At 35.6% G+C, this 23,268-nt stretch overlaps 1 protein-coding gene and 1 long non-coding RNA gene across 2 annotated transcripts; one reads left to right on the top strand and one right to left on the bottom strand.

Moving 5' to 3' along the window:
- The first annotated feature begins 200 nt into the window (after positions 1–200).
- On the top strand, positions 201–2,309 carry LOC108462316 (uncharacterized). The gene is made up of 3 exons (XM_053020350.1): positions 201–657; positions 843–1,637; positions 2,149–2,309. Exons 1-3 carry the CDS (start codon positions 201–203, stop codon positions 2,307–2,309), a joined length of 1,413 nt encoding a protein of 470 aa, XP_052876310.1.
- Positions 2,310–7,297: 4,988 nt separating this feature from the next.
- On the bottom strand, positions 7,298–9,006 carry LOC128281611 (uncharacterized). The gene is made up of 3 exons (XR_008271858.1): positions 8,939–9,006; positions 8,781–8,824; positions 7,298–7,488 (listed from the first exon to the last, which is right to left on the bottom strand). It is a non-coding gene; the product is annotated as an uncharacterized LOC128281611 (long non-coding RNA).
- Positions 9,007–23,268: the final 14,262 nt, after the last annotated feature.

The following is a 23,268-nucleotide window of genomic DNA, read 5'->3' as shown; positions in this document are numbered from 1 at the left end:
GAAAATTTGTTGGGCCTTACACATGCACTTCATCACGTATGACAGAAGATCATCGAAAACTTGATTCCAAAACTATCTGTATGTGCATCATGCCAATGGTTGAAGACATGCCGACCATTAAGGTTTCGGTACTGATTGCCGAAATACAGGCACGATTCCAGTATTGAGTGTCATACCGGAAGGCATGGATAGCTAAACAGATGGCAATGGAGCAATTGTACGGAGATTTTGATGCATCATATAATGAGTTACAGGGATGGATTACCGCTATAAGGGAGTACGTACCAGGGACTGCCATTGAGCTGCAGACACGACCTTATTATGGCCCGGATGAGCAACTACAACCAAGAAAAAGAATTTTCCAACGGATGTTCTGGACGTTTGATCCATGTGTACGTGCATTTCCCCACTACAAGCCGTTTGTGCAAGTAGATGGGACATGGCTATACGGTAAATATACACAGATTTTACTTCTTGCGATTGCTCAGGATGGGAACAATAACGTGCTCCCGATTGCGTTTGCCATCGTAGATAAAGAGAATATGGAGTCGTGGGAATTCTTCCTTACAAACCTGCGGAGGTATGTTGTTAGTAATGATAGTATTTGCATCATCTCTGATAGAAGGAAAAGATTAATTGCTGCCATTAGGCGTTCCGGTGTGTCATGGAGATCTGTTTACTGCATACGGCACATTGCGTCTAACTTTCATCGAGATTATAAGAATGCAGACTGGAAGAGACAAGTTGTGAAAATGGGTAAAGAATAAACTTATCCTTTCAATATATAACCTAATGTTTTGTGATGAGACTGTAACTTATATTTTCTTAATACATACACACAGACGAGCTTGAGCCACACATTTTCAAGCAAAGGATGACTCGACTTGAGAATGACATGGAAGGTCAAACGAACACATCTTTCCGACAATGGTTGGGTACCATGGAGCCGTGGCAATGGGCTCAAAGTTTTGACGAGGGCTTTCGTTACGGTCAAATGACTACAAACTTGGTGGAGGGCATCAATGCTGTGTTATTAAAAACAAGACATCTTTCGATTTCATCTGTCTTCTCAGCTACATTCTACAGGTTGGCTATCTTGATGCCAAGAATGGGTCAGCAACAAGTCAACCAGATAGAGGCAGGACACGTCTTTGTCGAATATGTCAGGGATGCAATGGTTGCAAACCGTCGGATGGCGAGGTCGATGAATGTAGAAGTATATTCACGACGTAATGAAACGTTTCGCGTTACAGAGACCATCGGTCGTCGACCCGGTATACCACCTAGGTCCTACGGAGTTGATCTCCGAAATAGACGGTGCGATTGTAGGAGGTTCCAGACACTTCCTTATCCTTATGCACATGTTGTAGCAGCTTGTGCTAAAGTCTCGCTCAACGTGGATCAATTTATCGATGAAGTGTATACCCTCGAACGCACATTGCGTGTATGGGAGAATGAGTTTCCCGTACTTCCTGACCTATCTACTTGGGAGGTTCCTCCAACGACATTCGAGCTTGTCCTAGACAAAGGGTTGCGTAGGAACCCAAAAGGTCGTCCGCAATCATCTAGAATCCGTAACGAAATGGACATTAGAGAGAAATCTGATGGGAAGTTGTGTGGAGTTTGTAGATTACCAGGTCATAATCAGAATAAATGCCCGCTTCGAAACTACCATATTGGACAATCGTCACGATCAGATAGAAATTAAGATTTTGTTAATTACATGTTGGAAGAAAAAGTCCCACCGAGTAGTATTAAATGGATTTTTTAAGCATTTTAAAATTGATTGTTTTTAATACTCCTCTTTTTTTGCAATTATGCACTTCAACCCAAGCAAATCCAAAATTCGCCTTCGAAGCACATGTTTATATACAATTTACATACTTACTCCGGGTGAAGCATGACTATTTGTGTTCATACATACTTAACCCGGATTTATTATGTATTTCATTTACTATTATAATAATGTTCTTCAACTGGGGAAATGATAACTATCCTTTGTAATTAATGATAAAAAAACCCCCTAAAATTGATGGTTTGATGGTGTGGTTCTAGGGGTATATTTTTGTGGAGCCCGACGTTCACGTTGCGGACGACTACGACGATCAACGTTCTCTTCATCTGTATGTGGGGGTGTGTGAAACATAGACGAAAAATCATATGTCTCAAATGCCATCGATGAACTTGAGCCGAGAGGAGTAGAATATGGAGGTGGATATGGGCCGGAAGGAGTAGAGTACGGCGGTGGATACGGCTCTAGAGGAGTTGAGTACATAGGTGGATACGGGCCGGAAGGAGTAGAGTACTAAGATGAATATGAGCCGGGATGACTGGAGTACTGAGGTGGTAGTGGGCTGAAGATATCAAACTCTGAATGATATCCGTGGCCTGAGGAGCCCAAGAAATAGTCATCGCCCCGTAAATCTGGATGATAAGAACTACCTCCAGAGTGTAGTTTCGGCTCTGGCTCCTGCTGTGGCTCCGGCTCTGGTGCATGATTCGGATCTGGAAGATGTTGCCCAATTCGTGTTGTATATGGGGGGACTACCATCGACCACCCACCAAACAAAAATGGTTTCCCTATCTCACAGTACCACTGTAGGTATTGTAACGAGGGCTGAAGATCTAAGCCACGATCCATCTGAGGTACCCTCTCAAACCGGTTGTTCCACATCGTAACATATTCTTCATGCTCATCTCCCCAATCAAGGCCATGCCTCCCCCTCCTGGTCATCCCATGGATATCCCCCAATCGTACTGGTGGACTCGGGATATATTGAATGCAACCGAATCGCCAAGTACTCGATCGCCATGATACCACTCCACTATCTGAAAATTAATAACGGGTGCGCTAATGCACCATAAGTTTGAGTGGACGCGGGCAGACGAGGGAATAACTGCCATAATTTCTAGAACAGAATACGGTATCCAAAAGAACTGCACAGTTAATCACATTTTTTGTATTAACGTAGGTCGAGTGAAATAAAATAATAAAATAAAATTAATATTGAAAAAACTTACCCCCTCTCCAGAATGATTCTCGATCATCAGGCGGTATATCAGAACCGTGTATGATCTTCCGATACCCGGATTTGTGCTCCATCTAAGAAAAAAATTGTTAGAACAACATAATCTGAAAAAAAAAGTCAACTAATTGTTACAATGCATAAAAATTCATCACCTATTAATGAGTGGAAATATATATGATTGGTGACTAATTGATGCCAAGAATGGCATCCGGTAAAGTGCCCACGACTGCAGCAGTATGAGGCATCCGCCTATGTCCACCGCAGAAGGATCTGTAGTCCGACAAAGTTCTTGATACAACATGGCTAACACTGCGGACCCCCAACTGTATGAACGGGTGTTATGCAAATTAGATAATAGGGGTAAGTACATCAAGTGAACAGTACTTCCGTTTGATTCCGTCATAAGTACACCCCCTATAAGGTGCATAATGTAAGCTCGAACGGCCTGCATCACCTCCCGTTCATTGGCAGTACTCGGCAAATACTCAAAATTGGCCTTTAGCCATGACAACCTCAAACTGGCAAATTTTCCCTCACTTGGCGAGCGTCCAAGTAATTCATAGCAAAGGGTTGCCGGCCTGGAAATCGAACTTACGCCCATGACCGCATTCCCGTCAATGGGGAGCCCGAGCTGTACTGCAACATCTTCTAGAGTGATGGTGCACTCCCCGCATGGCAAATGAAATGTGTGGGTCTCTGGACGCCATCGCTCGACTAAAGCGGAAATCAAGTCATATCGCAGATCAAAAGGCCGGATCAATGTCATTGATCCAAACCCGCTAACTCCAAGAATGGTATTAGGCGTTCATCCGTGAAACCCTATACTATTAACACGGCCTCTCAATACGCAGTGCGACTCGACATTATTATATTAGCGAAATAATTAATACAATATAATTTAATTCAACAAATAACATGACTATGAAATAAAAATTTTATTACCATCTCCTTAATGGTACTTGATATGTGATTTGTATTATCAATCAAAGAACCCATTTGTTACAAATCTGCAATTAAAAAAATAAATTCAATTTTCTTATTTCAAAAGATACAATAAATTTTTCAAATTTTAGAAATAAACACAAGAATATCTCATAATTTCTCATTTTTACCTACAATTTTTTATGTTAGATAACAATAATAATATAATTAAAAACAAATAAACTGTCTAAATATAAAAAACATACAATTAAAAAAAACTAGAAACATACCTAATTAGAAGAACTTCCAAATAACCTATAAAATTATGTAACAACAAATTTAATCAACATTTTAATAAATCAATAAAATTATCAAATAAATATATAATAATATAAAATTACATTATATAAAAATTACATTAAAAATTACAAAACACTAAACTATAAACACTAACAATTTATAATCATATACTAACACAAAATAACTATAAAATTATTTTTTAAATACATTACTAAATAAAAATCACAATATATTAATACACACTAAACCACTAAACACTAACAATATATAACCTAATCTTAAATTACTAATAAAATAGCTATAAAAATATTTTTTTAAATATATTACTAAAAAAATCACAATACACTAATACAATAAACCACTAAACACTAATAATTTATATAACCTAATCTTAAATTACTAATAAAATAGCTATAAAAATATTTTTTAAAATATATTACTAAAAAATTACAATACGCTAATACTAAACCATTGAACACTAACAATTTATATAACCTAATCTTAAATTACTAATAAAATAGCTATAAAAATATTTTTTAAAATATATTACTAAAAAATTACAATACGCTAATACTAAACCACTAAACACTAACAATTTATATAACCTAATCTTAAATTACTAATAAAATAGCTATAAAATTATTTTTTAAAATATATTACTAAAAAATTACAATACGCTAATACTAAACCGCTAAACACTAACAATTTATATAACCTAATCTTATATTACTAATAAAATAGCTATAAAATTATTTTTTAAAAATATATTACTAAAAAAATCACAATACACTAATACACTAAACTACTAAACACTAACAATTTATATAACCAAATCAACTATAACTTTTTTAAAAATATATTATTACTAAAAAATCACAATACACTAATACACTAAACACTAACAATTTGTAACCTAATCCTATAAATTATTAACAAAACAAATAACTATAACAAAATACAAAAAAACTAATAATTTATAACCTAATCATAAACTACTAACAAAATAATTATACAATTTTTTTAAAAATTTACATACTAAAACTCACAAAACACCATAATTTTATAATAAATTACTAAAATAATACATTACCTTTTTTTTTTTCTTCTTCTCCTTCACCTTCCTTCTTCTTCTCCTTCTCCTTTCTCTCCTTTCTTTCTCACCCGTAGGTGCTTCAATATGGTGGGGGGGGGGACCATGCTTTTAAGGTCCCCCATAAATTTTTTTTCCTCAAATAAGACTCATGAGAAAAAATGGGCAGCATGCAGGGGAAGGCACAGTAGCAAGGGGTGTTGTGCCTACCTGTTAGGCACAACTAGTCGTGCCTACCTGACAGGCTCGACCCGTTTTTAGTATTTTAACCCGTATAAAACTCGTATTTTTACATATATATTAATATAAATATTAAAAATAATATAATAATAATTTTTAAACGAAAAAAATTTAATATTAAAAAATCACAGTTCTGTCCGATAGGCACGACCTAAAAAAACATACCATTTTCGTAATTAATCTGGCTGACAACTTATTTTGGTGTATAAATTTTTTTTTATAATATTGAGGTAAAAAACCCTTCGGTCCGTATTTGTAAATCATTTTTCCTTCTTTTATAATTGATGCGACTTGATCCATGATTTACTGGTTCAAGTGAAAAAAAATAAAAACTTAAATGTAATATCTAAACTTATTAGTGCTCCATGATTTTCTTGTGTTTAGATTATTGTAGATAACAATATATTTGGTGTGTCGTTGAAAGCACTAAATATATTCTATCCATCACATGACCAAATAAGTTAGTTATAGTGGAAAAAAACGTTTACAATCACCAGTTCTACTTAAGTTATAGCCTTACGATCTAAAGGAACCTTGACTCTAACCAACCGTTACTTTTGTGAGACCGTCTTATACTAGATCATCGTTTCTCAATGGCGTTGATGGTGAATGCCACGCCATTTCGTCTCTTGGGCTTGGCAACTTCTAACGCAGTAAGTTAGCAAACCGACTGTGCAACCTTCCTAAAACATACAAAGCGGCCGCCTTTGCACAAGATGAAAAGATTACTTTTGGAAGGATATGGATGAAAGCGTAAGTCTCATAATGCGAAGAAATGATAAATACTTATTGAGAAGGGTTAAGTGCGGGTTCTACACTTCATGAACTCTTTTTGAAGAATCTTGACAACCTTTAACTAGACGAGCTTAGTTACTCGTGCTTTTTGGAAATAAAAACACAAGTTTAATGAAATAAAATTTTATTGAAAAGGAAAAGAAACAAAAAGTTAAGAGCCTTAGGGGGAAAGAGTTTTTTACAGAAGTGATGAGTGATTATTCATCTCATTCCATCCCTTATTTATAATATATGTAAAACCCAAGTTGGATATTTTTACAAAGACGTACATAATATTTTTACCTCAATATTCAACAATATTATATATGATATATATTTGTATCGATTTGTATATTTTTCATGTCATAATTAGAAAGTGATAAATAAATTACATTAATTTTCATGGTTAGGCTTGTAAGTAATTTCTTATAATGGTTTGCTGCTAATTCTTGGTAATGAGGTAGTTGATTTATATGAATTTAACCGAAGTTGATTTTCTTGTTTCTATAAAATTTTAAAACGTTGATTTTAAAACGTTTTGCGTTTTGCGCCTGGGACTGGGTACCATGTAACACCCCAAACCCGGCCTAGACGTTATGGTCAAATCTGACGTGCCACATTGGAGTTAAAAATCCGTGTTTCGTTTTAGAGTTTTAAAAACCATATGTTTTGTTGAGTTAACAAAGTGTATGGAAGCTAGGCACCGTAGGTATCCGAGAGCAGAGGAGGTGAGCCATGAAGGTCGCTAAGTACCAAGCTCTTTGATTGGATCCAATCCTAGACATGCCCCCAACCACAGCCACACTTTGTTATATCGAGTTTAAATTGGTTTAAGTGAACGACTTTGATAAATCGATTAATCGTGGTGTTTGAACTTTTTGAAAACAAGTATCGTTTTGAAAACACGTCCTAAGTCTAGCCCATTTGAATAATTATCAACCAATTTTAAAGTTGTTAAAATTAAAATAATCCCGAAAAGAAATAAAAGGAAAGTTAGAATGGCCCTATTACAACCCAAAATAAATAATAATTAAAGGAAATTAAATGGAAACCAACGCTTATTTAAGAGTCCAAAGACAATCATCGTGGCCCCTCTGAATCCCCTCCGGCCCAAGTCTCCACATCAAGGCTCACCTGCAAGGTTAAGGAAAGGGGGTGAGTTTGGAAACTCAGTGTGCAACAAGCCCCTTTCAGAGCCCAAAACAATAGCTGCCTGTTGGGTCTAAGCCCAAATCCGATCTCAAACATATACTGGGCCATAGCCCTTTTCATATTTCATATTTCATAACATTGGGCCGAAGCCTTTTCAAGTTTCATATTACTGGGCCGAAGCCTTTACTGTAAACGGTATGGCCCATAGACCCATTTCAATATCACATATAATGTCAATGAAAGAATGCAAGCCCATTTCAATATCACATGAAATACCAATGAATGTATGCAAACCCATTTGGGGAGACTACTCAACCCACCATCCGCTATTCTCCACCCGTACCAACCAGCACACCATGTGGGGATTAACTCGACCCACCCCGCCATAACTCTCTTTGGCGGCAAAGATAGTCATGCTTTATCATATAACTGGAGGCCTTGCCTCTTTTAATAACTGGGGCAAAAGCCCTTTAATAACTGGGGCGTAAGCCCTTTTGATCACTGGGGCATAAGCCCTTTAATAATTGGGGCATAAGCCCTTTTGATAACTGGGGCATAAGCCCTTTAATAACTGGGGCATAAACCCTTTAATAACTGGGGCATAAGCCCTTTTGCACTTCCTCCATCCATATAAAAACCCAACCCAATGCATTTATGAACATCTCATGTGCATATCATACATGTCATGTGCATATCATACATATCATGTTTATCAAAATCCCATGCATTAAGTTCATATATAAACCCTAGGGGTATAATGGTCATTTTTACCTAGGGGCAAAATGGTCATTTTCATATTATAAGGGTAATATCATAATTTTACCAAAAATTAGGGATTGTTCCATGTTCATCATCAGTTACTAACTATTCATTTGTGTAAACCGCGTTTCTAGCCCACTTTTAACGAAACCGAGTTATTGGGCCTAAAACCCTTAATGGGCCCTACTTAGCCGATGTTGTCATCTAGGCCCATTTAGCCTATATCCATAATAGTGTTAATAGTCTTAACAGCAATTTAATGATTTCCGTTTTCTACCAATTTTACCCAAATGGGCCCGAAAGACTATTGGGCCCTATTGCGACCTCGAGGCCCAACTTACCGTGAATGCAAAAATCACGTTCTTACTGCTTCCAATGTTCCCGATCATAATCTCATCGATTCTAACTAACTAGTGAGCGTTCGCTTGCTCACAAGTCCTCGAAATGCTAGAATTTCAGCATTTCGACTTTTCGACATTCATCGCTTTAAACTATGAAAAGGGTTCATTACACACCTGATTTGTGATATTCCTTGATGAGATCTCCTATGCGATTTCTCCTATAATCAACCACTTATAGATTAGACCATGTTATTATTAAACCAAATCGAAAACAACCTATTATCATCACTTACACATTCGGCCACCATCCACAATGGCCCTTGGGTTCATACCTTTGCCGAAGTTGATGACTAGATTTAGTCACTCCGATGATCCAAGCTTTTCACACACTCCTCGATCGGTAGCCTTTAATCCTCACTAGCACCAACAAACCAAATAACACCAAAAACCCTTTTAGCCTTAATCGACAGAGGGGTTTTCAGCTTTTTTTTTTAAACCACAAGATACAAATGGAAAGAAGGTTCAAATACTTACCAAGAGATCTACTCGTTGAAGAACGTTCCAAATACCTTCCTACCCCATATCCGCTAGAATCCAACTTAAACGCGTGAGAAAATAGATCTAAATATTAATTTCGAATCACTAAAATATGAAGCTTTCGCTTTTCAAAGAAATATTAATCTAAGCTATTACGAGGGTTAGTACACACTTGTTACGGGTTGAAGTTGAAACGCTTCCAAAATCAATCGCGCATCGATAACCACCACTTGTCACTCAAACTTAACTAATCCAATATCAATATATGTAAATCCTAAGCACATCACCATACGGAACATAAGGGCATATTCGTCATTTTACCATATAGGGTATTACGGTCACTTTACCCTACTGTGGGCTTTACGGTCTTTTTACCTTTTAGGGTATTTTAGTCATTTCATCCTACAAGGGTGTTTTGGTAAATCAACAAACCAAAGGTATTTCAGTAATTTTGTAAACCAATGGTACTTCTATAATTTTTAGAAAGTCAAGGGTATTTCTGTAACTTTGTAAATCAGGGGTATTTTGGTAATTTTATAAATTGAGGGCATTTCGGTAATTTCACAAACCAAGGGTATTTTGGTAATTTTACAAACTAGGGGTATTTTAGTAATTTTGCAAATCGAGGGTAAAACAAGAATTCAGTAAATCAAGGGTAAAAAGTAATTCTATAAATCAAGGGTAAAACAAGAATTCAAGAATCGAGGGTAAAACGGTAATTCTGTAAATCGGGGGTAAAACGATAATTATGTAAATCAAGGGTAAAACGGTAATTATGTAAATTAGGGGTAAAATGGTAATTCTATAAGTCAAGGGTAAAACGATAATTATGTAAATCAAGGGTAAAACGGTAATTATATAAATTGGGGGTAAAACGGTAATTCTGTAAGTCGAGGGTAAAATGATAATTATGTAAATCAGGGGTAAAACGGTAATTATGTAAATTAGGGGTAAAACGGTAATTCTGTAAGTCGAGGGTAAAATGATAATTATGTAAATCAGGGGTAAAACGGTAATTATGTAAATTAGGGGTAAAACGGTAATTTTGTAAATCGGGGGTACTTTGGTAATTTTACAAGTCGAAGGTATTTCGGTAAATTTACAAATCGAGGGTATTTCAGTATTTTTACAAACTAAGGGTATTTCGGTAATTTTAGTAAACTAAAGTATTCTAAACAAGGATAAAAATACGAATGGGCCTAAAGCCTATTCTCGGCCCAAATGGGCCCACACGCTCGTGTGGCCCTTTTAGCCCAAATCTAGCCACAAATATGAGATTCACCTAGCCTAACCCAATATTTACTACACAATCAAATAACTTATCCAATTGGGCTGTGAGGCCCATTAGGCCCACATGACCCCTTTCTACCATCGCGACCAAGTAGCCATCCTACTGACTAGAGTAGTAAGAAATACACACCGATAGGAGACTGGAGTTAATCCACACCGAGCACCCTTAGCCGACGCCTAACCCAAACGAGCACGCCATACAATGAAAGGGATCACCAAGAAAGGTACATTTACTCTCCTCATGGTTCCTCTATTTAAAGCCACCACAACCACTCTTATATTAGCTTTCGATGTGGGATCCTCCAACATTAGAGTTTAAATTCAACACCAACTCTTGCTGCCCTCGTTAGCAAAATAAATGCTCTTTGCTTGCCATGGGATTCAACCTATGCCTCCCTTAAATGCTCCACACGCTACTTGCCACTAAGCCACAAGGCTTTTTGTGTTATAGTTTATCCCCAATTAATTATAAGGTCTAAAGGCCAAAGTCCGTGTTCCTTTAAAACCCAAAATAAATTGCAAGAGCCAAGGCTTGAACCCAGCTCCCATACAACCTTAATGACGCCACAACCACTAGACTACAAGCTTCATTGTGTCATTTATTTAACACAATAATTTAAAAACCCTCATCCAAGAATCCGGGTTTTTTCACTTAATACCAAAATTTTGCTAAAGCCCAAGTTTGAACCCAAGATTTCTCCAACACTTCTCAAAGCCATTAACCACTAAAGCAAACATTTAATTGTGTCCTTTCATTGCACAATTAAATACCTATATAAAACCTCCTTACAAACCCACACTCGAGGCCCAATACTTTAGGCCCAAATTGTGGTGTTACAATGACACAATTAAATACCTATATAAAACCTCCTTACGAACCCACACTCAAGGCCCAATACTTCTAGGCCCAAATTTAGGGTGTTACAATTCTACTCCTTAAAGAAATTTCGTCCTCGAAATTTCCAACTATCAACTAATCAGTATTACTCAAGTCAAACCTCTATGCTTCCGCCACGCACTCTAATTAAAAATAATTCTTAGTACGACCTGAACATCTAATTACTAAAGTAAAGAAACATTTATCAAGCACGCATACAATTAAGTAACACATATTTAAATAAAATAAACTTGGCGATCCCGAGCTCGATGCTCCTTGGACCCACATCTAAGACATGCTCCTGTCTTCCTATGGCATTCACCCGGATGACGTCCGCTGCGATCTTTGCAGATTGGATAGTTTGGTCGTGCCTTAACATGTTTCACAGAATGAGGCTTGGTTTTCTGAGAACTAGAATCCTTCCTTTTCTTACACTCCAAGCACCCTGCTTGAAGCGTTTCCCTAATTTCCTTAATTTTGGTATCCAATACTTTCTCTACCACTTTCCTTACTAACTCGGCCAGTGCCTCAGTACGAAGCTCCGAGTTACCACTACCCAAAGTTGGAAGACTTTGCTTACCCTCAGAATCCATATCAATAGTCTACATTACCAGTACACATATCAAATAACTACCAAGATCTCAAAAATTTTACTATTTATTCATATGTCTTATGCAGAGATAGTATTTAAAAGTTTCTATTTTCATAGAATCAAAGCCTAGCTATAGTCTCAAGATTCTAGGGTTTTGACTCTACCCTATCTAGAGTATCATAGTAGGGTCTCGTTCTATTCATAGCATCATATACATAACGTAAAAGATAGTATACTTACAGACTTGGTGCCGGGATTCAAGACGCCACTTCTTTCTCCAATCCATTTAAAACTCAAAAAGCCATATTTTTGCTTATAGAGGTAGAAATTTAAAATTTTGATTTGAAAACACCCTTATTTTGAAACTCTTGTTTAAAACAGAAAAACTTGTACCATTTTAACATATATACTCATAAAACATCTTTAAAATGAACTTTTCAAAACCATTTCCAAAAATACCCTTCTTAGGCCTAAGTTTTCAAAAAGATTTTCGAACCCGATCCACAGCCGAGTTGTTGCAACCAGGCTCTGATACCACTAAATGTAACACCCCAAACCCGGCCTAGACGTTATGGCCAAATCTGACGTGCCACATTGGAGTTAAAAATCCGTGTTTCGTTTTAGAGTTTCAAAAACCATATGTTTTGTTGAGTTAACAAAGTGTATGGAAGCTAGGCACCGTAGGTATCCGAGACAGAGGAGGTGAGCCATGAAGGTCGCTAAGTACCAAGCTCTTTGATTGGATCCAATCTAGACATGCCCACAACCATAGCCACACTTTGTTATATCGAGTTTAAATTGGTTTAAGTGAACGACTTTAATAAATCGATTAATCGTGGTGTTTGAACTTTTTGAAAACAAGTATCGTTTTGAAAACACGTCCTAAGTCTAGCCCATTTGAATAATTATCAACCAATTTTAAAGTTGTTAAAATTAAAATAATCCCGAAAAGAAATAAAAGGAAAGTTAGAATGGCCCTATTACAACCCAAAATAAATAATAATTAAAGGAAATTAAATGGAAACCAACGCTTATTTAAGAGTCCAAAGACAATCACCGTGGCCCTCCGAATCCCTCGGCCCAAGTCTCCACATCAAGGCTCACTGCAAGGTTAAGGAAAGGGGTGAGTTTGGAAACTCATGTGCAACAAGCCCTTTCGAGCCCAAAACAATAGTCACTGTTGGGTCTAAGCCCAAACCGATCTCAAACATATATTGGGCCATAGCCCTTTTCATATTTCATATTTCATAACACCGGGCGAAGCCTTTTCAAGTTTCATATTCTTGGGCAAGCCTTTATCAGAAACGGTATGGCCCATAGACCCATTTCAATATCACATATAATGTCAATGAAAGAATGCAAGCCCATTTCAATATCACATGAAATACCAATGAATGTATGCAAACCCATTTGGGAGACTACTCAACCCACCATCCGCTACTCTCCACCGTACCAACCAAAGACACCATGTGGGATTAACTCGACCCACCCCGCCATAACTCTCCACTGGCAGCATAGCTGCTTTATCATATAACTGGAGGCCTTGCCTCTTTTAATAACTGGGGCAAAAGCCCTTTAATAACTGGGGCATAAGCCCTTTTGATCACTGGGGCATAAGCCCTTTAATAACTGGGGCATAAGCCCTTTTGATAACTGGGGCATAAGCCCTTTAATAACTGGGGCACAAGCCCTTTAATAACTGGGGCATAAGCCCTTTTGCACTTCCTCCATCCATATAAAAACCCAACCCAATGCATTTATGAACATCTCATGTGCATATCATACATGTCATGTGCATATCATACATATCATGTTTATCAAAATCCCATGCATTAAGTTCATATATAAACCCTAGGGGTATAATGGTCATTTTTACCTAGGGGCAAAATGGTCATTTTCATATTATAAGGGTAATATCGTAATTTTACCAAAAATTAGGGATTGTTCCATGTTCATCATCAGTTACTAACTATTCATTTGTGTAAACCGCGTTTCTAGCCCACTTTTAACGAAACCGAGTTATTGGGCCTAAAACCCCTAATGGGCCCTACTTAGCCGATGTTGTCATCTAGGCCCATTTAGCCTATATCCATAATAGTGTTAATAGTCTTAACAGGCAATTTAACAGATTTTCGTTTTCTACCAATTTTACCCAAATGGGCCCGAAAGACTATTGGGCCCTATTGCAGCCCCTCGAGGCCCAACTTACCGTGAATGCCAAAAATCACGTTCTTACCTTTTCCAATGTTCCCGATCATAATCTCATCGATTCTAACTAACTAGTGAGCGTTCGCTTGCTCACAAGTCCTCGAAATGCTAGAATTTCGGCATTTCGACTTTTCGGCATTCATCGCTTTAAACTATGAAAAGGGTTCATTACACACCTGATTTGTGAAATTCCTTGATGAGATCTCCTATGCGATTTCTCCTATAATCAACCACTTATAGATTAGACCATGTTATTATTAAACCAAATCGAAAACAACCTATTATCATCACTTACACATTCGACCACCATCCACAATGGCCCTTGGGTTCATACCTTTGCCGAAGTTGATGACTAGATTTAGTCACTCCGATGATCCAAGCTTTTCACACACTCCTCGATCGGTAGCCTTTAATCCTCACTAGCACCAACAAACCAAATAACACCAAAAACCCTTTTAGCCTTAATCGACAGAGGGGTTTTCAGCTTTTTTTTTTTAAACCACAAGATACAAATGGAAAGAAGGTTCAAATACTTACCAAGATATCTACTCGTTGAAGAACGTTCCAAATACCTTCCTACCCCATATCCGTTGTGAATCCAACTTAAACGTGCGAGAAAATAGATCTAAATATTAATTTCGAATCACTAAAATATGAAGCTTTGGCTTTTCAAAGAAATATTAATCTAAGCTATTACGAGGGTTAGTACACACATTACGGGTTGAAGTTGAAACGTTTCCAAAATCAATCGCGTACGATAACCACCACCATCACTCAAACTTAACTAATCCAATATCAATATATGTAAATCCTAAGCACATCAGTCATACGGAACATAAGGGCATATTCGTCATTTTACCATATAGGGGTATTACGGTCACTTTACCCTACAGGGGCTTTACGGTCTTTTTACCTTTTAGGGGTATTTTAGTCATTTCATCCTACAAGGGTGTTTTGGTAAATCAACAAACCAAAGGTATTTCAAGAATTTTGTAAACCAATGGTACTTCTATAATTTTAGAAAGTCAAGGGTATTTCTGTAACTTTGTAAATCAGGGGTATTTTGGTAATTTTATAAATTGAGGGTATTTCGGTAATTTCACAAACTAAGGGTATTTTGGTAATTTTACAAACTAGGGGTATTTTAGTAATTTTGTAAATCGAGGGTAAAACAAAGAATTTATAAATCAAGGGTAAAACAAGAATTTATAAATCAAGGGTAAAACAAGAATTTAGTAAATCGAGGTAAAAGCAGTAATTACAGAATCGGGGTAAAATGATAATTATGTAAATTAGGGTAAAATGGTAATTATGTAAATTAGGGGTAAAACGATAATTCTGTAAGTCGATCAGGGGTAAAACGGTAATTATGTAAATTGGGGTAAAAGCAGTAATTACGTAATTCGAGGGTAAAATGATAATTATGTAAATCGGGGTAAAAGCGGTAATTATGTAAATTAGGGTAAAACGGTAATTCTGTAAGTCGAGGTAAAATGATAATTATGTAAATCGAGGTAAAAGCGGTAATTATGTAAATTAGGGTAAAGCAGTAATTCAGAATCGGGGTACTTTGGTAATTTTACAAGTCGAAGGTATTTGGTAAATTTACAAATCGAGGGTATTTCAAAGATTTTTACAAACTAAGGGTATTTCGGTAATTTTAGTAAACTAAAGTATTCTAAACAGGGATAAAAATACGAATGGGCCTAAAGCCTATTCTCGGCCCAAATGGGCCCACACGCTCGTGTGGCCCTTTTAGCCCAAATCTAGCCACAAATATGAGATTCACCTAGCCTAACCCAATATTTACTACACAATCAAATAACTTATCCAATTGGGCTCAGAGGCCCATTAGGCCATTATGACCCCTTTCTACCATCGCGGCCCGAAGTAGCCATCCTACAGCTAGGGGTGAGCATTCGATCGAATCGAATCGAATCGAATCGAAAATTTTCGAGTTAATCGAGTTTTCGAATTTTATTTTATCATCCTAACTTTATTTGAAATTTTCTCGAATCGAGTCGAGTGAGATGGAATTCGAATCGAATCGAATCGAATATATTTGTTCGAGTTAAATTTTAAAAAATAATTTTAGGTCCTTATAACCACTGTCACCTATCGTAATAAAATTTATCCACCTTAATTAAATTTTTATTAACTTTCATCACCTCATAATTTATTTATTAATCTTTTATATACTGGGTTAGCTTCTTTGTTTGCTTAGTTGCTTCAATTATCCTCGATTCTTGTCACTATGTATTTTTGAATTAAAAATATATTAGATGTAAAATGTGATTTTTAATAAAATTATTTTAAAGATAAAATGTGAAATTGATACCAATATAAAATTTTAACATGAATATTTAATAGCATAATTAATAATTTAATTTTAATATAAATATTCAATATGACTAAACAAGCCAATAATATAAATAATATAAAATGTGAAATTTAATTTAATAATATAAATAGTAGATATAAATAAAATTATTACTATTTATGTTTAGTGATTTTTTAGATAATTTTAATTTTTATTTGAGAGTATAGGGTGAGAAGTAAAAATTTAGGGGCAAATAAAAAGTTTTGGGAGATAAAAGTTTTGAAGGAAAGTAAATAGGGAGAGTAAAATTTTGGAGGAAAATATTAAAAAAAATTGGGGTGGATTTGGGGTAGATGGGAGGTGGGATTAAAAGGAAGTAAAAATTTTAAGAGAAAAATGGGAGGAGTAAAATTATGGGGAAAATAAAAAGTTTTGAGTGTTTTTGGGAATAAAATTTTGAGAAAAGTAAATGGGAGAGTAAAATTTTAGTGGTAAATGGATTTTGGGTAGATTGGGGGTTGGGATTGAAGGGAGTAAAAGTTTTAGGGGAAAGTGGGAAGGAGTAAAAGTTTTAAGGAAAAGTAAAAGGTTTGGGAGTTTGGGGTAAAATGTAAAATATTATAGTTTGATATTGAATTATTCGAATTATTCGAGTTATTCGAATTCGAAAACTCAACTCGATTCGAACTCGAAATTCGAAAAAAAAATTTGAGTTGACTCGAATAACTCAATTAACTCGAATAACTCGATTCGTTTAACTCGAAATTCGAATTTTTTTTCAATTTTTTCGAGTCGAATCGAGTTTTGCTCACCCCTACCTACAGCTAGAGTAGTAAGCAATACACACCTGATAGGAGACTGGAGTTAATCCACACTCCGAGCACCCTTAGCCGACGCCTAACCCAAACGAGCACGCCATACAGCAAAAGGGATCAGCCAAGAAAGGTACATTTACTCTCCTCATGGTTCCTCTATTTAAAGCCGACTTCACAACCACTCTTATATTAGCTTCCCGATGTGGGATCCTCCAACATTAGAGTTTAAATTCAACACCAACTCTTGCCCCTGTTAGCAAAATAAATGCTCTTTGCTTGCCATGGGATTCAACCTATGCCTCCCTTAAATGCTCCACACGCTACTTGCCACTAAGCCACAAGGCTTTTTGTGTTATATTTTATCCCCAATTAATTATAAGGTCTAAAGGCCAAAGTCCAGTTCCTTTTAAAACCCAAAATAAATTGCAAGAGCCAAGGCTTGAACCTGTGCTCCCATACAACCTTAATGGCGCCACAACCACTAGACTACAAGCTTCCTTGTGTCATTTATTTAACACAATAATTTAAAAACCCTCATCCAAGAATCCAGGTTTTTTTTCACTTAATACCAAAATTTTTGCTAAAGCCCAAGTTTGAACCCAAGATTTCTCCAACACTTCTCAAAGCCATTAACCACTAAAGCAAACATTTAATTGTGTCCTTTCATTGCACAATTAAATACCTATATAAAACCTCCTTACAAACCCACACTCGAGGCCCAATACTTCTAGGCCCAAATTCAGGGTGTTACAATGACACAATTAAATACCTATATAAAACCTCCTTACGAACCCACACTCAAGGCCCAATACTTCTAGGCCCAAATTTAGGGTGTTACATACCAAATAAAGCTTAGACAAGAAAACTCCTCAACTAAATCAAACAATGTTAAGCAATTAACATGATAATAAATTTACAAGCCAATGATCAACCAGTACCTGTAGCTGAAAGACATAATTAGACCTTTGAAATCGTCAGACACTCAACGACATTGGATCGATTTCCTTTTCTTTTAGCATGTCCGGGCATGCCCCGTACATATCCGATATGAGTGGGAAACTGCGTTTTACTTGCTTCATAGTTGTTATAATTATGCGATTCGAATCTTTTCACTTGTTAAAAAATAAAATAGAGAAACAAAATAGGGGGATTTGTACAGACTATACTGCAAAAGTTAAATCCGTATAGCAGTATACTTCTTCTATTAGATATTTATTATAACAGGATTGTTTAATTCTTTTGTATAATGTGTTTTTCAACATAGTGAATTTTTCCTTATTTGCCTGTGATTTTTTTCTAATAAGAGTTTGTCACAATATGTGTTCTTATTTTTCTTTTTTATTACTTTGCGATCATTCCTACTACCATTATTGACGTTGATTATAACAATAGCTAATTAGTCCTCCAAACAATAATAAAACAGCTAGCAATATGGCTTCGACATTGTGAAATCTGAAGGGATTAATGACTCACATGCTAAAAGTTATTCCAGCTTTTTATGATACAATATAACATTGTAATCATCACGTTGAAGTAACATAAGGACCTGTTCTTTCATTGTGAACTGCTAATACTAAACAACAGGTAGAAGCCATTTATAACAAAAAATTAACACAATGTTTTTTTTTCAAGATTAATATTTCGAAAATAAAATTCTGTAACACCAAACAGATATAAGAAAATTCTTCACCCTTACTAACATCAAGGAGATTAAGCCAGAACAAACCTCATATCCCATATTATATACATGGGGAAATGTCAAGAATCTACTCTTTTCAATTGACAAGATTTAATCATTTTAAAGCTAGTTAACATCTATGTGGTATAAAAATAAACTTATAATAAATTAACCAAATGTTTTAAGGTTCTATTTAACCCCACTTATATTTTGGTGTGCAAAAAAATTACAAGATCCTTAATGATAGAATGTCTACAACATAGCTAAAGCCAAATTGAGATCCTAATTTCAAATGATTCTAATTGTTTTTCTAATTTGATGATATAGAAAGGCAAAGAATTCATGTTTAATACAGATTACAAACACCTTTATTACTATTAGGTTCCTGGATCCATATGAAAACTATTACAAGTAAATCGCTATAACTTGTTAGAAATTGGCCATCCATGCAACAACTCTCTCACTTAACATGCCAAAAGTATAAGCCAAAGTGGCGAATTGATTAAGCCAGGCGTACTGACTAAGCCCAATGTAATTAACTACACCCAGCGTAATTGACTATACTTGGCGTATTATATTTACTAAGCCTAGTGCACTAACTAAGCTCGGGGTATTGTTTAAGCCTGAAGGATTGACTAAGTGCAAATTGTCTTCCTAAGAGTAGGAAACTGATGTTTTGCTTTAATCTTTTGTTCAGTTTTTATGTTATGACAGTTAGTTTAGAAAAACTAAGTTGGTAATGACTTGATGTGTTTAGGTGTTGAATGACATGTTTAGTTAATTTATTTTGTGTACAAGCAATGTTTTTCAAGTTTCAAGACTGTTTTAGTGGGATTAGTTGAGTTTTTAGTGAGAAAAACTCATATATTGTATAATCTGTATTTGAAAATGATGATGAAACATAGCAAGTCAAATTTGATTGCTAATTTCCTCTGTGTTTGCTCTCTTCCTTTGCTATAAACCCAACAATTGGTATCGAGAGTCATTTATCTTTGAGGATCATTTTCTTCTTTGTGCTTCAGTAAAATGTCTTCAGCAAGCTTCTTACCTCCACCACCACCTATTTTCAATGGTGAAAACTATCATATCTGGATAGTAAAGATGAAAACCTACCTTTAAACTTTTGACTTGTGGGAGATAGTAAATGTCGATGTTGAGCCACTACCGTTGAAGGCGAATCTGCCATAGCACAAATCAGGCAGTATAGTGACGATTGTGTTAAGAAGTACAAAGCGATGTCATGCTTACAAAGTGGTGTTTCAAATGTGATTTTCACCAACAACAGGTAGAAGCCATTTATAACAAAAAATAAACACAATGTTTTTTTTCATGATTAATATTTTGAAAATAACATTTTGTAACACCAAACAGATATAAGAAAATTCTTCACCCTTACTAACATCAAGGAGATTAAGCCAAAACAAACCTCATATCCCATATTATATACATGGGGAAATGTCAAGAATCTACTCTTTTCAATTGACAAGATTTAATCATTTTAAAGCTAATTAACATCTATGTGGTATAAAAATAAACTTATAATAAATTAACCAAATGTTTTAAGGTTTTATTTAACCCCACTTATATTTTGGTGTGCAAAAAAATTACAAGATCCTTAACGATAGAATGTCTACAACATAGCTAAAGCCAAATTGAGATCCTAATTTCAAATGATTCTAATTGTTTTTCTAATTTGATGATATAGAAAGACAAAGAATTCATGTTTAATACAGATTACAAACACCTTTATTACTATTAGGTTCCTGGATCCATATGAAAACTATTACAAGTAAATCGCTATACCTTGTTAGAAATTGGCCATCCAGGCAACAACTCTCTCACTTAACATGCCAAAAGTATAAGCCAAAGTGGCGAATTGACTAAGCCCGACATATTGTCTAAGCCCGGCATATTAACTAAGGCTAGTGCAATTAACTACACCTGGCATATTGTATTTACTAAGTCTGACGTATTGTCTAAGCCTAGTGCATTGACTAAGCTCTGTGTACTGTTTAAGCATAGAGGATTGGCTAAGTGCAAGTTGTCTTCCTAAGAGTAGGAAACTGATGTTTTGGTTTAATCTTTTGTTTAATTTTTATTTTATGAAACTTAATTAAGAACAAACTAAGTTGGTAATGACTTGATGTGTTTAGGTACTGAATAACATGTTTAGTTAATTTATTTTATGTACAAGAAATGTTTTTCAAGTTTCAAGACTGTTTTAGTGTGATTAGTTGAGTTTTTGGTGAGAAAAAACTCATATATTGTATAATCTGTATTTAAAAATGATGATGAAATAGAGCAAGTCAAATTTGATTGCTAATATTCTTTGTTTTTGCTCTCTTCCTTTGCTAAAAACCCAACAATTGGTATCCAGAGCCATTGATCTTTGAGGACCATTTTCTTTTTTGTGTTTCAATAAAATGCCTTCAACAAGCTTCTTACTATTAGGATTTTTGACAGCAGCAAAAAAAGAAAACAAAGCAGAGGAAGAAATACAGGACACAGAACAAGGAAGCAAGAAAAATTTACTTGTTCACAAACGTGCAGCAAGGAAGCAATATGTTATTTTAACTTATATGCTTGATTTTTCAATAAGAAAAACAATACATTTATAGCCAACTACATTACCTAACACTACCTAACAACATTAAGTAGCCTAGTAACTTGATAAATATTGGTTGCACACACAAACAAGCCACTTAACCTAGTCATTCAACACCTAAACATATCAAGCTGCATCAGCTTGTTCATTTTCAACTAGGTTGATTACAATGAAACTAAACAAAAAACCTCACTGTTACAACAAGCATACGTGCTGTAGCATGCATAATTGCTAGCACGTACTTCATCCGAAAATATTACAGTTAAACAGCCTTGTAACATTTGTGTTGCAGCATGTTTACGAGCTACATGCACTTCATCCGGAGATATTACAGTAGCTTTATGTGCTGCATGCACTTTAATTAAAAATACCACAGCAGCATGGTAGGCCAATTTTCAACACTCCTTCTTGGACTCCATGCTGCAAATACAAATCATTCAAAAAAATTTAAGCTTGGCAGTCCCAAAATGCTTTGTTTCAAGCTGACCCTGCACAAGCACTTCATTTTCAACCTTGGCAAATGGAGTCCTCTCCTCCTTCACAACATTGGTTGACAACACATCTTGCCTTGTTCCCTTGTTCATTACAGTCATGCTTCTTCTTGCATAAACAACTTGCAAGTATAGTTTGCTTACCTTCAGTCTACTATTTTTGGCTTGCACCTTCTCGAGCTTGCATTTAGACTATCTGCCTCTTCGGTTGCACCCACTCAGGCTTGTATTTAGACTGTGCACCTCTTTAGCTTGTAATTCGACAGGCTCGCACTTTGCTTACTGTCTTCAACAGGCTCGCAACTTTACAACTTGCATTAAGCTTCACCTTTGACAGACTTGTACTTCGCATAATGTCATCCTTGAAACTCCTCTTTCAGCTTATACAAGCTTGTTTAGAAGTCTCACAAGGGTGAGTTGTTGTTGTCTTCTCTACAAGCAGCCCTCAAAGATAACAAGCTTGCAACTTCTTATTTTACTTAACAAGCAGTAGAAGCAAAAATTCCAAAGACCCTCCAAGATCATAAAAGCTCTCGATACCATGTTGGGATTTTTGGCAGCAACAAAAAAAAAAAAACTTAGCAGAAGAAAAAATACAAAGAACAGAATAAGGAAGCAAGATGCAAGAAAAAAATTACTTGCTTACAAACGTACAGTAAGGAAGAAATAATTGATATGCTTACTTTTTCATTATGAAAACAATACATTTATAATAAAATACATCACCCAATATTACCTACTACCATTAATGATACATTGGGACAAGTAAAACTTAACTTGCACACAAGCTGATTATGTTAATCAGCACTTACAAATATTAAAATAATACCAACTTAGTTCATTTTGAACTAAGTAACTTAACAAAGTAACTAAACAAAAATATTGCTATTACAGTAAGCATATGTGCTGCAACATGCACAATTACTAGCACTACTTCATCCGAAAATATTACAGCTAAATAGCTTTGTAACATTCGTGCTGCAGCATGTTTACAAGCTGTATGCACTTCATCTGGAGATAGTACAACAGCTTCATGTGCTGCATGCACTTTAACCAAAAATATCACAGTAGCATGGTAGGCCAATTTTCAACACTTACCTCCACCACCACCTATTTTTAATGGTGAAAACTATCATATCTGGGTAGTAAAGATGAAAACCTACCTTTAAGCTTTTAACTTGTGGGAGGTAGTGAATGTCGATGTTGAGCCACTACCATTGAGGGTGAATTCCACCATAGCATAGATCAG

The sequence above is a fragment of the Gossypium arboreum genome, chromosome 10 (genome assembly GCF_025698485.1).
Source record: "Gossypium arboreum isolate Shixiya-1 chromosome 10, ASM2569848v2, whole genome shotgun sequence".
In the NCBI taxonomy this organism is placed as follows: Eukaryota; Viridiplantae; Streptophyta; class Magnoliopsida; order Malvales; family Malvaceae; genus Gossypium; species Gossypium arboreum.
The sequence above is the reverse complement of the archived record's forward strand: the minus strand, read 5'-3'. Positions and strand labels throughout refer to the sequence as shown.

Coding starts and splice junctions, on each gene's coding strand:
- LOC108462316 (XM_053020350.1), top strand. CDS start 201: ATGGCAATGGAGCAATTGTACGGAGATTTTGATGCATCATATAATGAG. Junction 658..842: donor TGCTGCCATTAGGCGTTCCG/GTGTGTCATGGA, acceptor ACATACACACAG/ACGAGCTTGAGCCACACATT. Junction 1,638..2,148: donor TGGAGTTTGTAGATTACCAG/GTCATAATCAGA, acceptor TGTGAAACATAG/ACGAAAAATCATATGTCTCA.